Source organism: Octopus bimaculoides, chromosome 18 (genome assembly GCF_046866305.1).
Source record: "Octopus bimaculoides isolate indiv1 chromosome 18, ASM4686630v1, whole genome shotgun sequence".
Lineage (NCBI taxonomy): Eukaryota > Metazoa > Mollusca > Cephalopoda > Octopoda > Octopodidae > Octopus > Octopus bimaculoides.
Genome location: NC_142945.1, coordinates 15,789,475 through 15,811,362, shown reverse-complemented (window position 1 = coordinate 15,811,362; position 21,888 = coordinate 15,789,475). Strand labels below are relative to the sequence as shown.

The 21,888-nt window shown below is 33.4% G+C and overlaps 1 protein-coding gene across 1 annotated transcript; it reads left to right on the top strand.

Moving 5' to 3' along the window:
* The first annotated feature begins 5,577 nt into the window (after nucleotides 1-5,577).
* On the top strand, nucleotides 5,578-20,711 carry LOC106873300 (dnaJ homolog subfamily A member 1). The gene is made up of 6 exons (XM_014920609.3): nucleotides 5,578-5,765; nucleotides 9,712-9,858; nucleotides 10,807-11,098; nucleotides 13,523-13,750; nucleotides 18,074-18,304; nucleotides 18,992-20,711. The coding sequence occupies exons 2-6, from the start codon at nucleotides 9,727-9,729 to the stop codon at nucleotides 19,315-19,317; spliced, it is 1,209 nt and encodes a 402-aa protein (XP_014776095.1). The 5' UTR covers nucleotides 5,578-5,765; nucleotides 9,712-9,726; the 3' UTR covers nucleotides 19,318-20,711.
* Nucleotides 20,712-21,888: the final 1,177 nt, after the last annotated feature.

Genomic DNA, 21,888 nt, shown 5'->3' with positions numbered 1-21,888 from the left:
TTTACGTTCGGCGAAAGAGAGACCGGGATCGATTAGTTCAATTAAAATTCCTCAAGGCGGTGCCCCAGCATGGCCGTACTCAAATGTAAAAATATATATATGCGGCCGAACTGATACTGGGCTTGTCATTTTTTATTCCATTCAAACATTTTTTAAATTTCTTCGGCCTCGTAGGCTTTTGTTTTTCACTTTCAGTGCACTGGAATTTATCCAAATGTTTTCACGTTAACAAAAAGTGAAAGATTTCGGAGAAAAAAAATCATGTTAATCCATTTTTTAAGTGATAATCTGCAAAGGCTATAAGGAAGTAAATAAATATGTATATTTATAAGCAATAAGTTTACAAAACATTTTGAAGTTCAATAAAAAAAAAAAACAAACAGCTAGCAGTTTGTTTCCAGACTTGAAAAAAATTTACCAAATTTACATATGTTGCTAATGCAGGTCATGACTTGAAGATTTTTACTGGCATACAATACAAGAATGAATGAAATGTGTGTGTGTATATATATATATATATATATATATATAATAACAATATTGTAATGTTTCTTTTTTTTTCTTTCTAATTAGCTTGATTAATTAGGGTGGATTTATTTATTTCAAATGTATTATTTCTAAGTCAAAAGTTCAGAAAATCAACTGAAACAATGGATTAAAATGAATTATTTTATTCATTCATCTCTCCCTACCCGAGCCTTATCGATATAAATTACAATTTTCATCATTCCAAAAACTAACTAAATAATAAAGAAAAAACGTATAATCTACGATTTGATCAACTATATATCACCACCACCCTTGCGAAAATTATCCTTGTGGTTAAACTAAAGGAAATTATGGAAAGATTTCCTTTCTTTAATCAAACGCCGAACATTAAGAAACAACTAAGTAGCCAATAGCTCAATTCAGCCGCTTTCGAGTCTCACTTGTAGTAGTTTCCCTTAATATATTCCTTAAATCCACTTGAAGTAAGGTACGATCTTCTTAAAACCACAATTCATTTCATATAATTCCAAAGAACAGTATCTTTTACTCTTTTACTTGTTTCAGTCATTTGACTGCGGCCATGCTGGAGCACCGCCTTTAGTCGAGCAAATCGACCCCAGGACTTATTCTTTGGAAGCCTAGTACTTATTCTATCGGTGTCTTTTTGCCGAACCGCTAAGTTACGGGGACGTAAACACACCAGCATCGGTTGTCAAGCGAAGTTAGGGGGGACAAACACAGACACACAAACATACACACACACATACATACATATATATATATATATATATATATATATATATATATATATATATATATATATACACATATATACAACAGGCTTCTTTCAGTTTCCGTCTACTAAATCCACTCACAATTTAAATTATATAATTGTCAGCCAAGTAATTTGTCAGCACCCGGCAAACGGCGTTTACAACCGGACTTCTATTTCCGGCAGTAGATAATTCATTGTATTTATGCTTATACGAAGAGGATCGGATCTTCAATATTTCAGATTCTTTCCTACAATTCAATTAAAATCCGCGAATTTCTACCACAGAAACAATTATTTATGGACAAAGAAGTTCTCACAAAGAGTGAAGGTCGTGTATCCAATAGATTAAATAAAAAAAAAATAGAACAAGGAAACTAAAAAGAAAGGACTTGTAAAACGTGAAATATGTACCACAGATGCCGAAACGAAAGTCGTCGACTCTCGTCTCACGCTAACTGGAAAAACCAGGTGGTAAATCACTATTTTGCAGTCATTTAAATTGAAATAAAAAGTAACAAAAGTAATAAAAATACATGGATTTAAAAGAATATGATATTTATATTTAAAAAATTTAGGCAACTAGTTCCAAGCAAGGTCACAATTCCTCATGGCCAGACATATTTATGAGCTAGGGATTGATGTGCATTGGTGAGCAACTTCATGTTTATAGTTCAAGTGGTCTTTTTTATGTGGGTCCATTCTTGAATATCTGCTTGGGTAATAATAGCACTAACCCAAATAGGGGTGCAGTATTCAATCATGAATACTGCACCCACATAGAGGATATGCAATTCCTGGAAAATGAAGTATTTATTTTCTGACTCTCAAGAAGATAGTCACTGTTATATTGAGCATATTCACCAGGAGAGAAGGTGAGACCTGACATTTGAAACAATTTTAAAGATTCTAGTTACATGCTCTCATAAAGGGTGGGACCAACAAAATTTTCTCAGTATGTGCAGTGATTGTCACTTTTTGATAATGATAAAAACAAAACTGGTACGATTCCATTTCAGCATGTTTGCAGGGCATCTGTTAAGAGACCCAATACAAATTTTGTTTGAGATATTTATATTGCACATAGACAATTCTTTGCTGCAGAAGTGAAGGGCATCAACTATATAGGAGTGAGTATCATTAGAGATGGTGCCAAGTAGGTTGTTGACATATAGGTGAAAGAGTGTTATGGAACACAACCAAGCCCTTGTGAACATTGTAGCTGACAGTGTGGAATCAGAAAGCGTTGTTTATGGCAGTCGCCCAAGCATACCGGCTTCTCCTCTCCACATCACAAATGTTATCCAAGGGAAAAGCAAAGGCCGGATATTGCTTGGCACCAGTGACATTGCAACTCTTTTCTACAGCTGAGTGAACTGGAGCAATGTGAAATAGTGTCTTGCTCAAGAACATAACACACAGCCCGGTCAGGGAATTGAACTCACTACCTCATGACTGTGAGCCCAACACTTTAACTGGGGAGGGGGTTTCACACAAGCAAAATAGTAAATTGAGTACACACAGTAGTATATTAAAGGTCTATGAAAAAATTTTAATTTAGATGTATTTATTGGAAAAAAACAGCTGGGTTTCTTTCTTTAATGTTTTACATAGTTCAGTTTCCACAAGTTAATGTTTGAAAAACCAAATGGGAATTTTGAAAGAAACATCTATAAAACTAGTTTTTAAACATTGAGAGGTTATGAGGTCCACCAGAGTAAAATAATAATCAAAGTAGTTCATAGGCAAAAAATAGTTGAGAACCACTGTCTTGAATTTTTTTTTTTTTTTTTTACTGTACTAACAGGTGAAATGAAGTGTCTAGAATTTGTCTTGATCCCCAATAGCCATACTAAAATATGCTTTCTATACCTCATACATTTTACCAGATGTTGCCACACAGCATGTTTTCATTATTGTCTAAATAAATTGGCTACAGATATAGCAAAATGTGTCAGCCAGATGCTGTAACCTCTTGATGCCATCTAGTTTGAATGCAGAAAGCTTCTGTTACTAATCAACATAAAATCACCCTTGGATCATCATCATCGCTTAACGTCCACTTTCCATGCTAGTATGGGTTGGACGATTTGACTGAGGACTGGTGAAACCAGATGATGATATAAACTTTTTATTCTAGAGTGATCTAAATTAAGACCTTCATCAAAATTTCATGTTAATTTATGTTTACCAGCTAATAAATGACAAAACTGTTTTATTAAATTCTTCATTATTTTAAAAATTAATTGAAACAAAGGCAGTGTATTTCAACACAAATAAGGTAACAAAAGCTTTAAACACTTAGACAGTTGGATCTAAAGTGAGTTTAAGGTCTTGGTAATATAAATATTACTATTTCTAGCTTGGTAAATTTCAAAATATTTCGAATTTCAAAAAAAATATCAAAAGTGAAATTTGAAGAAAATAATAGCCTTTTCCTATACATTTTAATCATAAGGAAATAACACTCTCTTTCTGGAAGAAAAAGAAAAAAAATGAAAGATTTTTGGTGTGACAGTGTGGGTAAGAAGTTTACTTCCTAACTATGTGGTCTTGGGTTCAGTCCCACTGCCCAGCACATAAGGCAAGTATCTTATGCAGATAGACTCTGAAAGAAGCTGATCATAGATATGGTGGTTATCTACTCCTCATGCAGAGGAAAATCCCCAGCAAATTCTGTCTTGTACTTACACCTTAGATCCATCATGGCATTTGATGTGGCTTTTTAAACCATACATTGTATTGAAAAAACACCCACATAGATTGCATGTCTGATATGGACCACCAAGAGCTGCAGTTAAGTTCTGATTTTTGTGGATCTTAAAATATCTTTTGGGGCATCCATTAGATTTGTAGACACACACATATATTTATATATATATAGTAATACCTCACTTTACGAGACCCTGGGTTTACAAGTTTTACTGTGTGATAAATATAAAAAGGTTAAACAACTATTTTGTGTGTGTGGCAACATCACAACATGTGACAACACTGGTTCTGACACCTCTACACAATGACAGAGTAAAATGACAGCATAAAATTTCATTGGTGCCTCAAGAAATTATTGCTATGCTTTAAAAGTTTTGCTTTATGAGAAGTCTCTGGGAACAAATTAACTCATATATCAAGGCATTACTGTACATATGTATGTGTGTGTGTGTGTGCGTGTATATATATATATATATATATATATAAGAGGTAGACCCAGGAAGACATGGGATGAGTGAAGTGGTGAAGCATGATCTTCAAATGTTGGGCCCCACAGAAGCAATGACTAGTGACTGAGACCTTTGGTGATATACCATACTTGAGAAGACCCATCAGACGAAGTGAAATTATAGTCGTGGCCAATGCCAGTGTCATATAAGTGGAACATAAAAAGTACCTTACAAGCGTTGGGCCTCACAGAGGCAATGTGACCAATGCCAGTGTTGGGTAACTAGCATCTGTGCCAGTGGCATGTAAGAAGCACCTTTCGAGTGTTCGACCTCATGGAGGCAATGATAAATGACTGAGACCTTTTGGCAATATGCTATGCTTGAGTAGAAGATCCATCAAATGAAGTGAAATCGTAGTTGTGACAGATACCGGTGCCACGCAACTGGCACTCATGTCAGTGACATGTAAAAGCACTCATTACACTCTCAGAGTGGTTGACATTAAAAAGGGCATACAACCATAGAAACTATGCCAAATCAGACTGGAGTCTGGTGCATCCCCTTAGCTTATCAGCCTTAGTCAAACCAGCCACTCATGCCAGCACGGACAGCAGACGTTAAAATGATGATGATGATGATGATAATGATATATATATAGCTTTTAGAGTGTGCTTCTTTTCGGATATATGATCCACTGAGTGTGTGTGTGTGTGTGTGTGTGTGTGTGTGTGTGTGTGTGTCCATGTTGTTTGTCCACCACCACTTGACAACCGGTGTGGGTTTGTTTACGTGTCTGCAACTTACCATTTCACCCAAAAAAAAAAAGACCGACAGTAGAATAAGTACCAGGCTTAGTAAGCAATGGGGGTCGATTTCTTCAACTAAAAACCCTTTCCCTTCAAAGCGATTCCCCAGCAGGACCTCAGTCCAATAACAGAAACAAAGTAAAAGACAAAAGACAAAAGATAAAAAAGAAGTATACATTTTATTTTTATTCCGCTAATTTTTTTTTTGTTCCACATATGTAAGCGAAAAGTAGCTTCTTTTTTCGATCCCATTCCAGTTTTTACAGCCATCAAACGTGGCAAATCACGTGGTCATTTACGTCACATTTCTAACCTTTTCTAGAATCCTCTGTACTTCTCAAGATAATTCGCAGTCGGTGAGCAACGTAAAGCATACAAGACATATTATTCAGCATTTAAAATATATACACATATATATATAGAGGTGTAAAGCACCTACTATATTATATTATACTTATTGGCTGCGTTTTTTTCCTTCACGTCCAAAACAACGACTTGTTGAACTTGTTACCAAGAAGAATAAGGAAACAAAAAACGGTAATTGATATTTAATTATTAATTAATATTTAATTATTAATTAATATTTCATCAAAGGTACACAAAAAAATTAATGCATCAGATTTGTTTCTTCCTTCAGGGAGTGAGATATTAAACTAAGGTTAGAAATGATTTGCCTATTTTTATTAAAAAAACAGATAAATAGGTTAATTTTTTTCTTTTAGTGATTACAATTCATATGTATATGTACTTTAATTAGATTTACCCTAGTTGATTTGAAAAAGCTGCTTCAGCCTAAACAATGCTTCACTCATGTATGTGTGTATAAACCATAAAGGCTATATATACCGACATAAAACCTCTCTTTACACACACACATATATGTATATAGTACACATAAACCATAAGGCTGTATATACCAACATAAAACCTCTTTACATATATATATATATATATTATATATAGTACACATAAACCATAAGGCTATATATACCGACATAAAACCTCTCTACATATATATATATAGTACACATAAACCATAAGGCTGTATATATATCGTTGTAAAGGCAAATTTCTCTGTCTATACACACACCGTATATAAGTAGAATGAAACCCCTTTCTCTGTCTAAAAATGTCGCTAAAATCAAAATATGTCGAATCGGCCTTATGTAAAAGATGAGCCAAACCATATGACTGAATTGCGGAATGGAGGTAAAGAAATAGAAATATAAAGAAGACAAAAGACTAGGGAAATTATGGACAAAATGATTATCAAAAAGACGACACATCTGTAAAAATGTCACTTTGTGGGGAATGAGAGACGATATATTTTTAAACCGTTCTCTATGATTAATTTTTGTTTCCCGACTTCCATTGTGGTAATAAGTTCACCTTTTTAACAATCTATTAACTTTTAGATTCTAAGAAAACTAATTCTTCCACCCCTCAGCCTTTTTGTTATATATTTCACACGTGCTTTCTCTCTTTCTCTTTGTGTGTATACATATATATATATATATATATATATATATATATATACACAAACATACGTTTTAATTTAGAAATTGGGAAAAAGTACTCAATACATATTTTTATGCATCTAAAACAACGTGTGTGTGTATATTGATGCCTATCATTCCAGGTCAGAGCCTTGATATAGGTTCCAACCGCGACTATCCCCCATTATTGTATCAGTAAGCACATGATCAAAGGGTACGATCCGAGGGAGAATGATCTACTATTTCTACCTAGCTCGTAGATAACTCTTGATTAGAATGAATATCATGTGTAATAAACATCTTGTGTGTGAATCTGTGCGTAATATATATATATAATTTCAGAATGATTATACATACAGGGATGTATGATTTTCCGGTATACATGTGTTCCGGTTAATTCATGTCGATTCGATCCCTACTTAAATTAACCTCGCTGATTTGTTATATATACATAAATAAAAGCTATTTTGTGAATCTTAATCCATAAAAATATATACATATTTTCAAATAAAAACTGTTTTGTTCAAAATGTCAGCTACGCCGGTTGTCTCGTTACTTAATTAAAATAGTCTCTATTTATATATATATATACACACACACATAAATGTCAAACGTATATATATATATATACTGCTATTCCCCTCACCTCCGAGACATGCCGAAAGAGCTAGATTTCTTATTTGTATATGTGTGTGTATATAAACTAGTTCCACCTTCGAATATTTAGTTCTTCTATTTCCTCCCTTGGCGGTGTTGGCTCAGAGAACATTTCAGCCATTTCTAGAACATTCCAGTGAATCTGTTATTATTTGGAAATAAAAAATTGGAAAGAATAGGAATCTCCGATGTTATTGATACCTTTAGTGTTTATCTGTGGCTATATCTACACTCTCAGTGACAAACTAAAATTACAATCACTGGCGTTTTTAGCACAATTTGTTTGAAAAGACCTTCCTCCTACATTACTTTATTATATAAGCCGCCTGGCAAACTTTTTTAGATATAATTTTCGTCAGATCTATAAAATCTGGAGTTAAATGGTTTCATGTGTATACGTTAGCGTGTGTGGTACAGTGTTTTAAAATACCGTAGTTGGAAATTTGTCCGGCAATAATGTCATTCGTCACTTGAATATTGTAGTTTCGTTTTATGTCAACGATACAAAATATACAGAAGGAGAGTCCTGATTTCTAAGGATATATCTTTTGTGGATTTTACATTTTCGTAATGATTGCGTTCGTTTCCCGCAAGATTGACCGATTTTTTTTTTTATATATATATATGTATACATGATAAATTTAATCTGCTTTTATTTGATTTAATATGATTCCCGTTTGAATAACATTTTAACGAGACTTGTGTCTCCATTATGAATCTGTCAATTAAAAAAAAAAAAGGCCATATAGAAACAATGGTCGCTCGTCTTTTTAGATTTTCCCTTCGTAAACTTTTCGTAGAACTAGTTTAATTTATCTGGTGTTTAATTTCCTATTGATAAAGACGGTTTGTTAAATAATGGATTTCCAGATTACAAGATGTTTGAGAGGAATTTTTTCCCCCCTTTATCGACAACTATTTATCAGTATTTTTTAAAAGCTATCCTCTAAATTAATAGTAGAACGCCTTTTTCTTCAAATTCTTCTAAATTGTCGTTGGTGTTTCCGTTTTTTTTTTTTTTTTTAGTTCGGTTTAATGAAAATGTTATTAGCTGAATAAAATCCGACTTGTCATGGCCTTTCTAATCATTGTAACCTCCCTTCGTTTCAATATGATGTAACATTTTTACATGTGGCTAAAACTGGGTGTAAAGTTTCGTTTTAAAGTGGGGAAATTGACACATCATGTGTGCTTTCAGTTTATACCGAAATTAACATTTGAATTTGCTATTGATTCACGAATAAACAAACTGTCAAAAAAATTATTAGGTTGGCAAAATTGAAACTTTTTTACATAAATCCATGGTGATTTTGTTTTCGTTACATTTCACGGTTTTTTTATTTAAAATTTGCATTGACTACACAACGTTGACACATTCATGGGTAAACGTAGATTTCTTTTTCCTTTTCTTGTGGCTTTGGTTTTATTTGGCGCTTTCCCGTTTCCGGGGTCCCTTGAAAAGTGTATAATCGAAAGTAACAGTATTTCAAAAGACAAAAACGGAAAGCAAATGACAAACGAATCTGATAGCTCTAAATAAATCCACTATCAGCGACTCAATTATTTTCATATCCTCATTACAACTAGGGCAAAGTTAAATGCGTTGTATTCTCACTTGTTAATCGCTCTTCTGTAAAGTTAATAGCTGCTATATTTTGTTCACCTTAAATTCGATTATAATCGCTGATTATTTGGTGGGTCCCACTAAAGTAGGAACAACCGGTTTGTCTTTCAGTATTGGTGTTGCAGTTTAATTTTCAGATTAAAGTTTCTGATACGATATTACACCCCCTGGTGTCTTTAGTTTCGTTACTTTGTTGATAACATACTATAAATATGAAATGTTTTGTATACTCGTAATGTCAACAAAAGACGTAGTCTTGTTATTGTTATTGGAACTAACATTGTTTATTTAGATTTATTATAACGAACCAATACCGAAAGAATATATCTAGTCCAGTGGTTCCCAACCTGGTGGCCCCCTAGGGTAGTACTGGAGGTCCGTGAATTAAATTCGAAATTTCAGATAAGGGCATCCAGCTGTAGAAACTCTGCCAAATCAGATTGGAGCCTGGTGTAGCCACCTGGTTCATCAGTCCTCAGTCAAATCGTCCAACCCATGCTAGCATGGAAAGCGGACGTTAAACGACGAGATATATATATATATATATATAAGGATAAGCATTAAAAGGGGTCCGTGGAAAAACTCATTTAAATAAAAGGGTTGGGAACCATTTGCTTTCCTGTTTAACTTCTTTCCAGTTTCTCTTCGCAAATATTCATAACTCAAAAATTTGTAACAAATGGCTTTTAACATTTTCATTTTCCAGATATAAGCATTCAAAATGGTGAAAGAAACGGGTTACTATGACACACTTGGCATTTCACCAACTGCTTCTGCAGATGAGATTAAGAAAGCTTATCGAAAATTGGCGCTTAAGTACCATCCTGACAAAAATCCGAATGAAGGAGAAAGAGTAAGTAGAATTCTTGCATTTTGTTTTTCTAAGATTGAAATTCATTGTCTCTAATTCTTGAAGATTTACCTTAAATATCCAATTTACGTTGGTTGATTAAAATATTGTGTTTTGAAAGTAAACTCAATCATAATATTCAAAGGTACTCAATGTAAAAGTTGATGGGTAAACGTTTTATTTTCAAATTTTAATTCTCTTGTACTGGCAGCTGGGACAGCAAATAACAATCAGTTTTTGTTGAACTCATGTCTATGCTTTCAACCATTCAATTATTGCATGTCACTGCTGTAGTTTTTTTTCTTTATTATATATCAGCACAAAGTGACTCATATCTTACCAAACTTTTATACACCTAAAAGATCATATTCAAATCCCTAAATGTTGGAGTTAAAGTCTTGCTTCTGAGAGTAAAAAAACCTTGCATTGGTTAAAATATTTCAAATTTAGCATTTGCAGTGATATTTCTTTTAAAATAATTGCCTCGTGTAGATAATTTCTATTAAAAAATTTTCTAGCACTTATTTTTCATTCAAAAGTTTGTCATCTTTTGAATAAATTTTTTAAAGATGTATAAATGTCTTGATATTTAATCTTAGCTCATGAAACCTGCACAGATTTGATAATTGTAATTTTGTACCTCTTTATGCTTATTGACTTTTGTCACTATGTATATATTTTTCACTGTTTCAACTCCTGTATAAAGAAATCAAGGTTAGACAGTTCTGAAATCTAATTCAGAGATTTGGCCAGATGAGTGATGTTTCCTTTCAGTTGGGCATGGAAGAGAGCATTGGATTATCTTGATATTTTTAAGACTAGTAATATCTCTTAATTAAAACTTGAGGAAGCTAAAGAGTATTTTTATAGCATACCTTATGAGATTTTCAAAATATTCTCAGAATTAATTTCAAGTTTTGAAGTTACTCTTTGGAAATATTTCTTTTTCAGTTCAAATTAATCAGTCAAGCTTATGAAGTACTAAGTGAGCCCAAGAAAAGAGAAATCTATGATCAAGGTGGAGAAGAAGCAATTAAAGGAGGTGGGGCAGGGGGTACTGGATTTGAGTTCCATTCTGCTATGGACATTTTTGATATGTTTTTTGGCGGACATGCTAGACGTAGTACGCCATCTAAAGTTAAAGACATTGTACATCAACTTAAAGTTTCTTTGAAAGAGTTATACAATGGAGCAACAAGAAAGTTATCTATCACTAGAGATATAATATGTGATAAATGTGATGGTAAGTTATATTTTTTCATTTGTCTCATCCTTTAAACTTACTTTTTTAATTTTACTCCCTTTTATCATGTTTGACCGTAAAATATTACTAAAACTATTACTGACTGACACTGGCTTTTGACTCCATTTAAATATTTACTTTATATAATAAAACTAAAATGTTTCTCTCCTATTTGAAAGAGGTGAAATATTTTAGCATTATTTTACATCTGTATTTTGTGTGATGGTCCCAGTGAGCTACTGCCATCATAGACAGATTGGAGGGCTGTCTTTTTCCTACCATTCCATTTTTTGGAATGGTTTCTATGCTTAGATACAACTTTATATATTTTATGGCATTAACACTAATCAGGTTGCTTTGTACCTGCCAGGCTAGCTCTCATTACTCAATGTTGTCTCATATCCTTCAAAGCAGAACTCAGAGGGTAATAAGATAAATTGGAGTGAAAAGAGGAATAATATAATGGGGGAGAGAGGCAGTGATGGAAAGAACATCATTTTTTGCTGGTAAGAGAGGGTAGCAGGTGTCAATAAGGAGCAACTTGAAGGAAAGGATGTGATTGTGGTAAGATCAAGTACAGATATGATGTTACATTATTTACATTTGACGGATATTTGTCCTCATCTTGTTTGTTAACACAACGTTTTGGCTGATATACCCTCCAGCCTTCGTCAGGTGTCTTGGGGAAATTTCGAACCTGGGTTCTCATTCCTAACGATGTTACTATTATTATATTATTATTATTAATCAGGTCGCTGCCGTGAATCGAACTCGGAATCTTGGGGTTAGTAGCTCGCGCTCTTAACCACTACGCCATATGCAACAACAAACAAGATGAGGACAAATATCCGTCAAATGTAAATAATGTAAATAATTCCTCATCTCTTAAATATAGAACCAGATATGATGTTGTTCATCATTAAACATGCCTAGGTTAGTGATAAGGGTAGTGGCAGTGGAGACTGTAAATTGAAAATTAAAATTGCTAAAAACGCTTATCTTCCTTAACCCTTTTGATACCATCCTGCTTGAAACTACCCCTGGTGCTATGATGCAAATTCACAGTTTTAAAATGGTCTAAATTAAAAACCTCCATCAAAATTTCATGTTGATTTGTATTCCAGACACCAGCTTAATAATAACAAAGTTAATAAATTCTTCACTATTTACAAAGTTGAGACAGGGGTAGTATATTTCAACATAAATATGGTTAAAAAAGGGGTTAATATTTCAAATTTATTGTAAAATGATTATATCCGAGTCAGTAAAATTTCTTTATTTTCTAATTGCTAAATATTTTTAACCATTATTAGCAAAGAAATAATTTGAAGTCTTAGGTATTTCACAACTTAATCAGAATAGATGAAACTCTCGCAAGATTTTCATCTCCACTTCATTTCATTTCTGTTAGATAACAATATGAAGTGCATTTAAATTCTGGTTTAGATTTCCATTGTGACTAGATTTTATATTAAACCATTTGAAATTGCATCTAGCCAACTTGTGAAGCTTCTACATAGTCTCTTAATCAGCTAGAAATAAACCACACACAAAAAAAAAAAAAAAAATCCCACACTACTGTCTTTTTAAAAGTTGTGTGTTGAATATTGTAATCTTAGATTTGCAAAAAGACGAGCATCATTTTGTAGATGGAATGTTGTTTTATCATAGGGCTGGTCACTCATATGACTAAACAATGTATGGTTTAGAAGCAATACAGGCTAGCCTTGTATTCTTAAAAAATAAATTAGTCTGGATTATCTAAATTACAAATGCTTACTCAATAGGCAGGATGGATGTAAGGTATTAAAACTTGTGTGTTTCAAAAAATTTCAAGTGCTTCAGTACATTACACTCTTGGAAGGAAGTATGTGTCATATATGTATTTAACTTGTTATTAGTTCTACAAACATAAATCCCAATAAATGCTACATCACACTTCAAGCATGTTTAGCTAAAATGAGGTGGCACCAAAGTTACATGAACTATCTCAAAAATAAGTTTAAAAAAACACTGCCGAACAAATTTTAAATGCCACTTGGTTAACCATCCTTAAATTTTTCTTTCATTCTCTATGTTCATGTAATACCAGTACTTCAAAATGCATCATTCCTTCTGGTGTTATTGATATTTACCTGGTTACCATGATACTGGCTTTATTGATGCTGTTTCTTTCTCTCAATTTTCTTGTAGCAATTGTTCTGTTCATAGACATTGTCCTGTAAAATACTGCATGCATTTTTTTGAGGTTCGTATTTCTTTAGACAAAGGTAAAATGCTCATTGTCTAATCAAAATCTTTTTTTTCCTTTCACTAAAAAAAAAATCCATTTCTTAGATTGTTTCCCATGCCACTGGACAAACTATCTATAGGCTTTTTTTAAAGACTTTTGTGGTATTACATTGCAAAATGGTTCTTTTCTAGGGCGAGGTGGCAAAGAAGGTGCAGTAATGACATGTCAAGAATGCAATGGCACAGGTGTCCAAGTATCTATCACCCGGCTTGGTCCGGGTATGGTACAACAAATGCAAACCGTGTGTTCTGAATGTAGTGGCAAAAAGGAAACAATCAATCCTAAACTTCGCTGCAAAACCTGCATGGGGAAAAAGACTTATCAATCTAAAAAGATATTAGAAGTTCATATTGATAAAGGTAAGCTGGTTGCTTGAGATTCAGCAGCTCATTTTTTATTTATTTATACTTTGATTACAATGCAAAATTGATGTGGTTGTTTTGGCTAAAACATTCCCTTTTTGGGGATGGGAATAAATTGGTATTCATGACAAGTTTCAGAAATTTCCTGTGAATACAATTCTTTTCATCATATTTCTAACCAGAATACCTCTTTCAATTAAGTTTTAAAAGTTAAAATTTTCTATAAATATCACATGAAATTGACCAATATTTAGCTAGGGTAAATAAATGAGGCTAGGACTTAAGGTAAATTGTGCACATTATTGGATTGTTAATTGAACTTGTAACTTATTTATATAAAATGTGTACATGTATTAGTGTGGAGGCACAATGGCCCAGTGGTTAGGGCAGCGGACTCGCGGTCATAGGATCGCAGTTTTGATTCCCAGACCGAGCATTGTGTGTTTATTGAGCAAAAACGCCTAAAGCTCCACGAGGCTCCAGCAGGGGGTGGTGGCGACCCTTGTTGTACTCATTCACCCCAACTTTCTCTCACTCTTTCTTCCTGTTGCTTGAGTAAAAACTGCGATGGACTGGCGTCCCGTCTACCTGGTGGGGAACACATACGCCATGGAAACCGGGCTCATGCGCCTGGCTAGGCTTTAAAAGTGCACATAAATAAAAGAATAACATGTATTAGTAAAGTTACCTGAAATACATCAATGTTTGAAGATAAAATTATATTAACTCATACCTTACAGTAATTCACTGATATCATTAGTCAGTTTGTCACCCAAGTTAAAATTACAGGCAATTTTTAAAAATTAATAGTTAATTATATTTATATTTAAAAAATGCTTCAACTTCATCCAGGTATATGAACCTTTAGTTCCTCATTTTCCGTTTTAATATTGTCTAGCAGTTGGTCTCCACTTGTTGGAATGACAAAGAAAAGTCAATGGGTTTTTGAGTAATGAGAAAGACCATGGTGGGTTTGAGGGCGGGGGTGCTTGAAGTATTTAGGAAGTTTCCAATCTATTCTGTTTCAATTTATTGCTTTCATTACCACTGAGTTGTTTTTATTGTTGCATACTGAAAACCTTGTTTAAACTACATCTTGTTATTCCTGTTGTGTTCATATTTGCTGCTACTTTTCAAAGTTCCTTCAAATCAAGTTACTTCTTAATATGAAGCTGATAAGATTGTAGTGTTACAAGGTGAGAGGATGGGTAAAACAAATTTGTGGAGCACAATTTATGCCATGACTGTTGGAAGGTGTGCTACAATTTACCCCCTATTCTCATTAGTGTAGTACTATGTTAAATCAACCTTCTGATCCTCATAAAATAATTTCAGTAATCCAAAAAGACTGTATTGTGATTGTTTCACATTTCTGGTTGTCCATCTGATAGACTTAGGTGTATTAACTAAATTGCTAACCAAAATACATTCGTTATATGTTCCAAATTCTAAAATGATCATGAATTTAGACTGATTTCATAGAACTCTTTTTTTTTTATTAATCAACATTGTTTTGCGGAATACAGTTTAACAAAAGGTTCTTAACCAAATCTATTTCGTAATTTTTGTCTCAAAGCCAATCTAATTACAGGTAAATACAACAAAATAAAAAATTAAATTTTATTTAAACATCAGCGTAGAAAATGAGTTATTAACCAAATGTTCAATGAGTATACAACAAAATTTTATTATAGAAGAATTGTGCAAATTATTGGATTATCTATCAGCTGAATTTAATGCACATATGACAGGTGTGCCATAAAGGTAAAATAATGAAATACTGGAATTTGTCTTTGAAGACCTACCTTTCAATGTGCTTACATGACAATGCCAACTCTGAAAAACTGTAAAGGGACAAGGGAGGGAACATGGGAAGGGGGAATGGCATTCAGCATCTGAAAATGGGGTTTCAACGACCATTTGATGTTGGGTAGCAGCCAGGTATCTTCCATGGTGTACATAGGGGCTATGGAATTTGTTCCCAAAATGAGGCAACAAGACTACTGGAGTTCTGTGATGCATATAACCTTATAATCTGCAACATCAACTTCAGGAAGCCAGCCAATCACCTGATAACCTATTAATTGGGATACCATGCTAGCCAGATTGATTACATTCTCACCAGACAGCAAGATACATGGTTGCTCATAAATACAAAGACCTTCCATGGTGAAGAATGCCCCCCCCCCCCCCACATGTATAGACTAGTCATTAGTGACTTTAGGCTTCAGACTAGAAGGATGCCAACAAGCAGACCAATCTAGAAAAGGACTTGGTAGCTTAAGGATCCTTTATATGGTCAGAGATTTAGGGGCACCCTAATTGACCTACAGACTTGTAACAGGGCAACTGGGAGTTCCTGAGGGACAACTTCCTGAGTGTCACTGACCAAATCTGCAGCTAGTGCAAAGTCCCAACCAGACCTAGAGTGATGTGAACAATGCTGTAGACAAGGCCATTAGAGCAAAGAAACAGGCCTGGAAGAGTGGTGGTAACAGAACTATATCAGGTAGCTAGGAGGATGGTTAGAAGAAATTTCAAGTATGGAATCAAAGGGCCTTAGAGTTAATTTAACAAAGCCCGCAGTATTGATAAGTAGGAAAACTAATTGCAGATCCCTCGAGGGAGATAGCCCTGCTCGATATGTAGAAACGGTGTCAGGAGAAACTCCATAAGGTGTAGCCAGTGCAAGCTATGGACACATGAGGTGCAGCAGTATCAATATTTACATGTGGCAGATGAGCAGGTACATTAAACACCAGGAATGTACAGAAAACAAACTCCCTCATATGTCAAGGGGTTTCCTTAGAAGTAGTAGACAATTTCCATTACTTACGTGACCAAGTTAGTAGTGGTAGGAGGTTGTTCCAAAAGTATAGCTGCTAGAATAAGAGTAGGCTGGACAAAATTCAGGGAGCTACTACCTTGTTAGTAACAAAGTGCCTCTCCCTCAGAGTGAAAGGCTGATTGTTCAATGCCTGTGTATGAACAACTGTGCTATATGGGCTGTGACTACTGAGGATATGCAAAGACTTAAAAGAAACGAAGTCAGTGTGCTTTGCTGGACAGCTATGTCAGTGTGCATATACAACAGTGTAATGATTTGGGAGAAAAACTAGATATACGTAGCATCAGATGTGTACAAGAGAGAAGACTGCACTGATATGGACATGTGCATATGAATGAACGTATCGTTGAGGGAACATGTGGAAGACGTGAGATGAAGTGGTGAGAAAGGATTTACAGACGTTGAAACTCACAAAGAGGATGACAGGGACCCAAGACTCCTGGCGGTTTGCTGTGCTTGAAAAGACACATCAAACTAAGTAAAAGCGGGGTTGTCCTTGCATACAGACTCATCCCCTGCAACCCTCTCCTACTGAGCATCCTTAATCTCGTAGGTGCTGGTGCTGCATAAAAGCAACCAGTACACTCTGTAAAGTGGTTGGCGTTAGGAAGGGCTTCCAGCTGTAGATACTATGCCAAAAGACATGGGACCTGAACAGCCCATAAGTTGGTCAGCTCCTATCAAACCGTCCAACCCATGCCCAGCATGGAAAACGGACGTTAAATGGTGATCATTTCAGGCAGGTTATGAGCAGTTTGTTAACATTAACCAAAATATTTTTCAGACATCTACTTGGCAGGCTTGTATCAAAGGTTAATAGTAGTATTAGTTTCCACTTGTTTCGATTATGAAAATAATGACGAATTTGAGAAGATAACTTTATTAAACTTGTATTTGGAACGTTTGAAATCAGTTTCTATCATAGGTTGATATTAATTCCAGATTTTTTTTTTTGTTTTTGTTTTTGTCAAATCAACTGTTCTATTTTGGCATCATAGTTGCAGTTTGCTTTTTCTTTGTCTCTTATGCAAAGCTTTTCTTGAAAGTGTTTTGGCCTGTTAAGCAATCGAATGTTTATAACTGGTTTTGCAACCTCTTTATTATATATATATATATATATATATATATATATATATATTTTATTAATAAAATTATTAACAATATTCTTAGGAAATCAATATTCGAATTTCTGAAAGATGTAAGAATATTGTTAATGATTTTATTAATAATATAAAAATATATATATATCTATTTGCTCAAAGTAATAGAGCACTTAATATAAGTTCAATAAAATATTCCTTTTGAATATTCATTATAAATTTTATATATATATATATATATATATATATATATTTATAAATAAATAATTTCAGTCTTGTGGATGTTTTTTTTTTGTTTTTGTTTTTTTTTTTTTGTTATAGATTAAGTTTTTAGAAGTTGGTTTCAACATTTTAAAAATTTGTATTTTAAAGGTATGAAAGATGGTCAGACATTTCGATTTGCTGGTGATGGTGATCAATTTCCAAAAATGGAAGCAGGAGATGTTATCATAGTTTTGGATGAACAAGATGATGAACTTTTCCGTCGTAATGGAGCTGATCTTGAAATGCCAATTTCACTGACCCTTACAGAAGCCTTATGTGGGTTTCAGAAAACTATTCCCACTTTAGATGATCGTATTTTAGTTGCAACTAGTTTACCCGGTGAGTTTATTTATGTCTTCATTTATATTTAACCAGTCTGCTGTACATCAACATTTATTCAAATTAGCCTCCATAATTGGTTGACCCCCTGATTTAATTCTGAAGGACTTTTAAAATAAATCTACTTCATTCACTGCCATGACTTTTGACTTGCTGCTGTGTATTTGCAATGTACAGAGTAGCTTCTCAAAGCATTGTTTGGGCGAGGCTTTTGAATATACTGTTATTTGAGTTAAAATTTTTTGGAATAAATTTCCAAGGTGATATGATTTAACTGCAAACAACTATTTGTTTCAGCAATCTGCATATGTCCAGTTTTGTAACTGCTATATCAATTATACTAACCTAACATTGATGCAATAAAGTACAAACCCTTGCTTTAGAGAATGAGATTTAATAGATTAAAGTACCAAGTTACTAAATTAGAATTTCATAGCTTGGAGTTCAAGCCTTGCTGCAACCATTGTTACATTCCTTAGGGGATACACATAACTTTCCTTTGTGGTTACACTGATTCTAGTCTCTATTTCATACTTGTTTGCTATGTTAAAAATTCAGTTGTAGAAATGTACTTCAAAATTATTAAGGCTTAAATGCTATTTCTTGTGAATTGTTTTTTCTTTTTCTAATGTTTGATTTTAAAAAAATTTTAATTAATGTTTTAAATAAAAAATACTTTATTTTCAGGTGAGGTTCTCAAACATGGAGACATCAAGTGTGTTGTTGGTGAGGGTATGCCTATATATCGTGACCCATTTGAAAAAGGAGTTTTGATCATAAAATTTACTGTCAAATTCCCACCATCAAATTTTATTCCCTCAGACAAATTGGTAGAACTTGAAAAACTGCTGCCTGAACGTAGACCTGTGAACATTCCAGTTACTGCAGAAGCATGTGTTCTGTCAGAATTTAATCCAAAAGAACAACGTTATAGGTCTCAACGCACTGAAGCTTATGATGATGATGAGGATGATCACATGGGTCAATCCCGAGTTCAGTGTGCCTCCCATTGATAGTTTCCACCTTTAAAAAAAAAAAAAGAAAAGCAAAAAAAAAACATTAGATTTTTATTCTACACCCTCCTCCTTTTTCAATTGATAATGTTCATTCATTGTCGCTCTTTCAGCTTGATAGATCTTTCTGCTTATTTTATTCATGCTTCCTTTTATTTATTATTTTTTTTGTTCTAACCATATCTAGAAGATTCCATATATCATCTACAAAACTTCCATGAAATTTTCTCCCCTCTCTAACATACTTATGTTACCCTGATCTCCATTAATTTAATCCTAAATTAGAATTTCTTGTTAATGAAATCTATACAGCTCTTGGTATTCTGAAGAGTGTAAAAATGGAGTAACTTTGCAATTATGGTCTAATCTACTTCTTTATTGCTAGATACATATAATATTGTGCAGACCAAGACAACCAAACATTACTGACTTTCTTTTTGATTATCTATTGGTTTTGTCTGTATACTTTTTTTGTTGTTTGATTATGACTGGCTTTTGAATAATATCCAGACATATAACATGGCTCTTCATACAAATGTCTTTCTATTTAATAGATGTAATAATTATGGAATAAAATTAGATCAAACTTTTTATTCTCCCCTCTTAATATTATCTCTATCTTTTAACCCTTTTGATACCAACCTGCCTGGGACCACCTATGGGTCTCTGCTACTAAACATGTTTGTATTTATATTTAAAAATCAATTGGTAAATTGTCTTCTAAAATGCAACTTTAATGAAACTATTTTACTAAATCCCTCCACAAATTGAAATGAATTGAACCTTTATAGTGTAAGATATACTAGGAATATGGTCACAAAAGGGTTAAGATATTCTCCTGCATACAAATGCAACTGCTGAGTTTGGTGCTGAACATATGTATAACCTATTATTTTTGTATGTTCTTACCTCTATGTTGCTATTAATCTGTAGGATTTTACCTTATTTCCCTGCTTGCTCACAAGGTGATTCTCAGACTTGTCATAGCCATATTCTTTACTTTATCAAGTATTTGGATGTGAGATGCTTTTGATTTAAAAGCAATATCTTTGAAGCATCCGATGAAACTCAAGCTGATTGCAGTGTTTGATTGTGCATCTAATGAATGACATTTTCAACTGACATGTTGGCAGTGATTTGTTTACTACTAACTTTTTTGTTTTTTTTAAACCTTCATTTTAGAAAATGTAGGACCAACATGGTAATAAATCATCTATAATGAGGAGGCTCTTCTGTAACACATTTCATACTAATTCATTGAAATATTTGATTCCAAAATTCTATGTATATAGTAAATGAAACTAATTTGTCCTAGTGTAAACATTGTATGGAGTTTGAAATAAATTCTAAATGGCATGATTCCGTTTATTTCCATGTCATTTTTTTTTCCTTTATATATTATCTGGTTATATTTTACTCATCTTCTGAGCATAGTCTTAATATTGTAGATGGTTTACTAATTTTTGTATAATTTGGTTCCACTTTTAAAGTTTTATCTTGAATAGGTCAAATAGGTGTCAGCATCAAATATTTAAGTCCTGGCAGGAAACATTTGAACTACCTCATTTTAAAATTTAATCATAGATTGTATTTTAAGCTTTAGGGATATTCTTGTTACAGCTTACACATTTCCTTACTGCTTATAGCTGAACTTGTAGATATTCATTTTGTTCTACAAAAAAAGGGATGGGGTGGGGAGTCTGTAGAAATTTAAATAACATAATTTATTTTCATGTTTTTAGTTAAGTTTAGTGTTGCAGTTAATAGTGTCTATAATTTTCACTCAAATTGCAAGTGCCTTGACTTGTATTGCTTAAATTACCATTGTTCTTTCTGTAAAGTGAAGCCTTGAAGGATTGTTTCTTCATTGTGGTGTATGAAGGAACTTTTTCCAACTATAAGAAAACATCAATATGCAAATCTTACTGTTTGAATATTGACCCCCTCCCCTATCATTTAAAACCTCTTTCCGATTTTCAAATATCGTGTAGTCCTTAGGATTGTAGGGATATAAACTGCAATGATTCTTATTGCTTTATTACCTTGAAAAGATATGAGCTCAATGTATGCATTTGCTGATATATTTCTTCGTCTTATGTGGATCGGGTCATTAAAAGCAGATGATTTCGTTTGATGCAAAAACACTCTTTTTAGAAGTCAATGTGTTTATGAAAACTGCAACAAACTCGTTTTCAAATGCAATATGTATATCCATATAAAAAGTATGATACAGTGAAAAGTATAAACAAAATTGAGTCTTTAGAATTAAAGATGGGTAGAAAGAAATTGAAATAGAATTCAGGTTTTCCCCCACTATTGGCATCTACACTGCTGCTCTGGTTCCATAGGTAAAATATTTTTGACAGTTAAGGATTATTTTTTATTGTATGCAGTATTTAGCTTGGCCATATAGTGAATTCAAAACTATTTGTATTTAAAATTAATAAAATTCCTTCAGATTTGTGTGTTTTTTTTTGTTTTTGTTTTTTTTTTTCATAGTCAATTTCCCAATTTCATTTAATATTGAGCTTTAGCAAGAGAAACATTAAGCTTAACTTGTTCAAGTTGGAA

What these genes read in the sequence shown, in the direction of transcription:
- LOC106873300 (XM_014920609.3), top strand. Translation starts at nt 9,727, where the DNA reads ATGGTGAAAGAAACGGGTTACTATGACACACTTGGCATTTCACCAACT. An exon ending in AATATGTGATAAATGTGATG is followed by an intron (nt 11,099 to 13,522) that starts GTAAGTTATATT and finishes GTTCTTTTCTAG; the next exon opens with GGCGAGGTGGCAAAGAAGGT. An exon ending in AGAAGTTCATATTGATAAAG is followed by an intron (nt 13,751 to 18,073) that starts GTAAGCTGGTTG and finishes TGTATTTTAAAG; the next exon opens with GTATGAAAGATGGTCAGACA.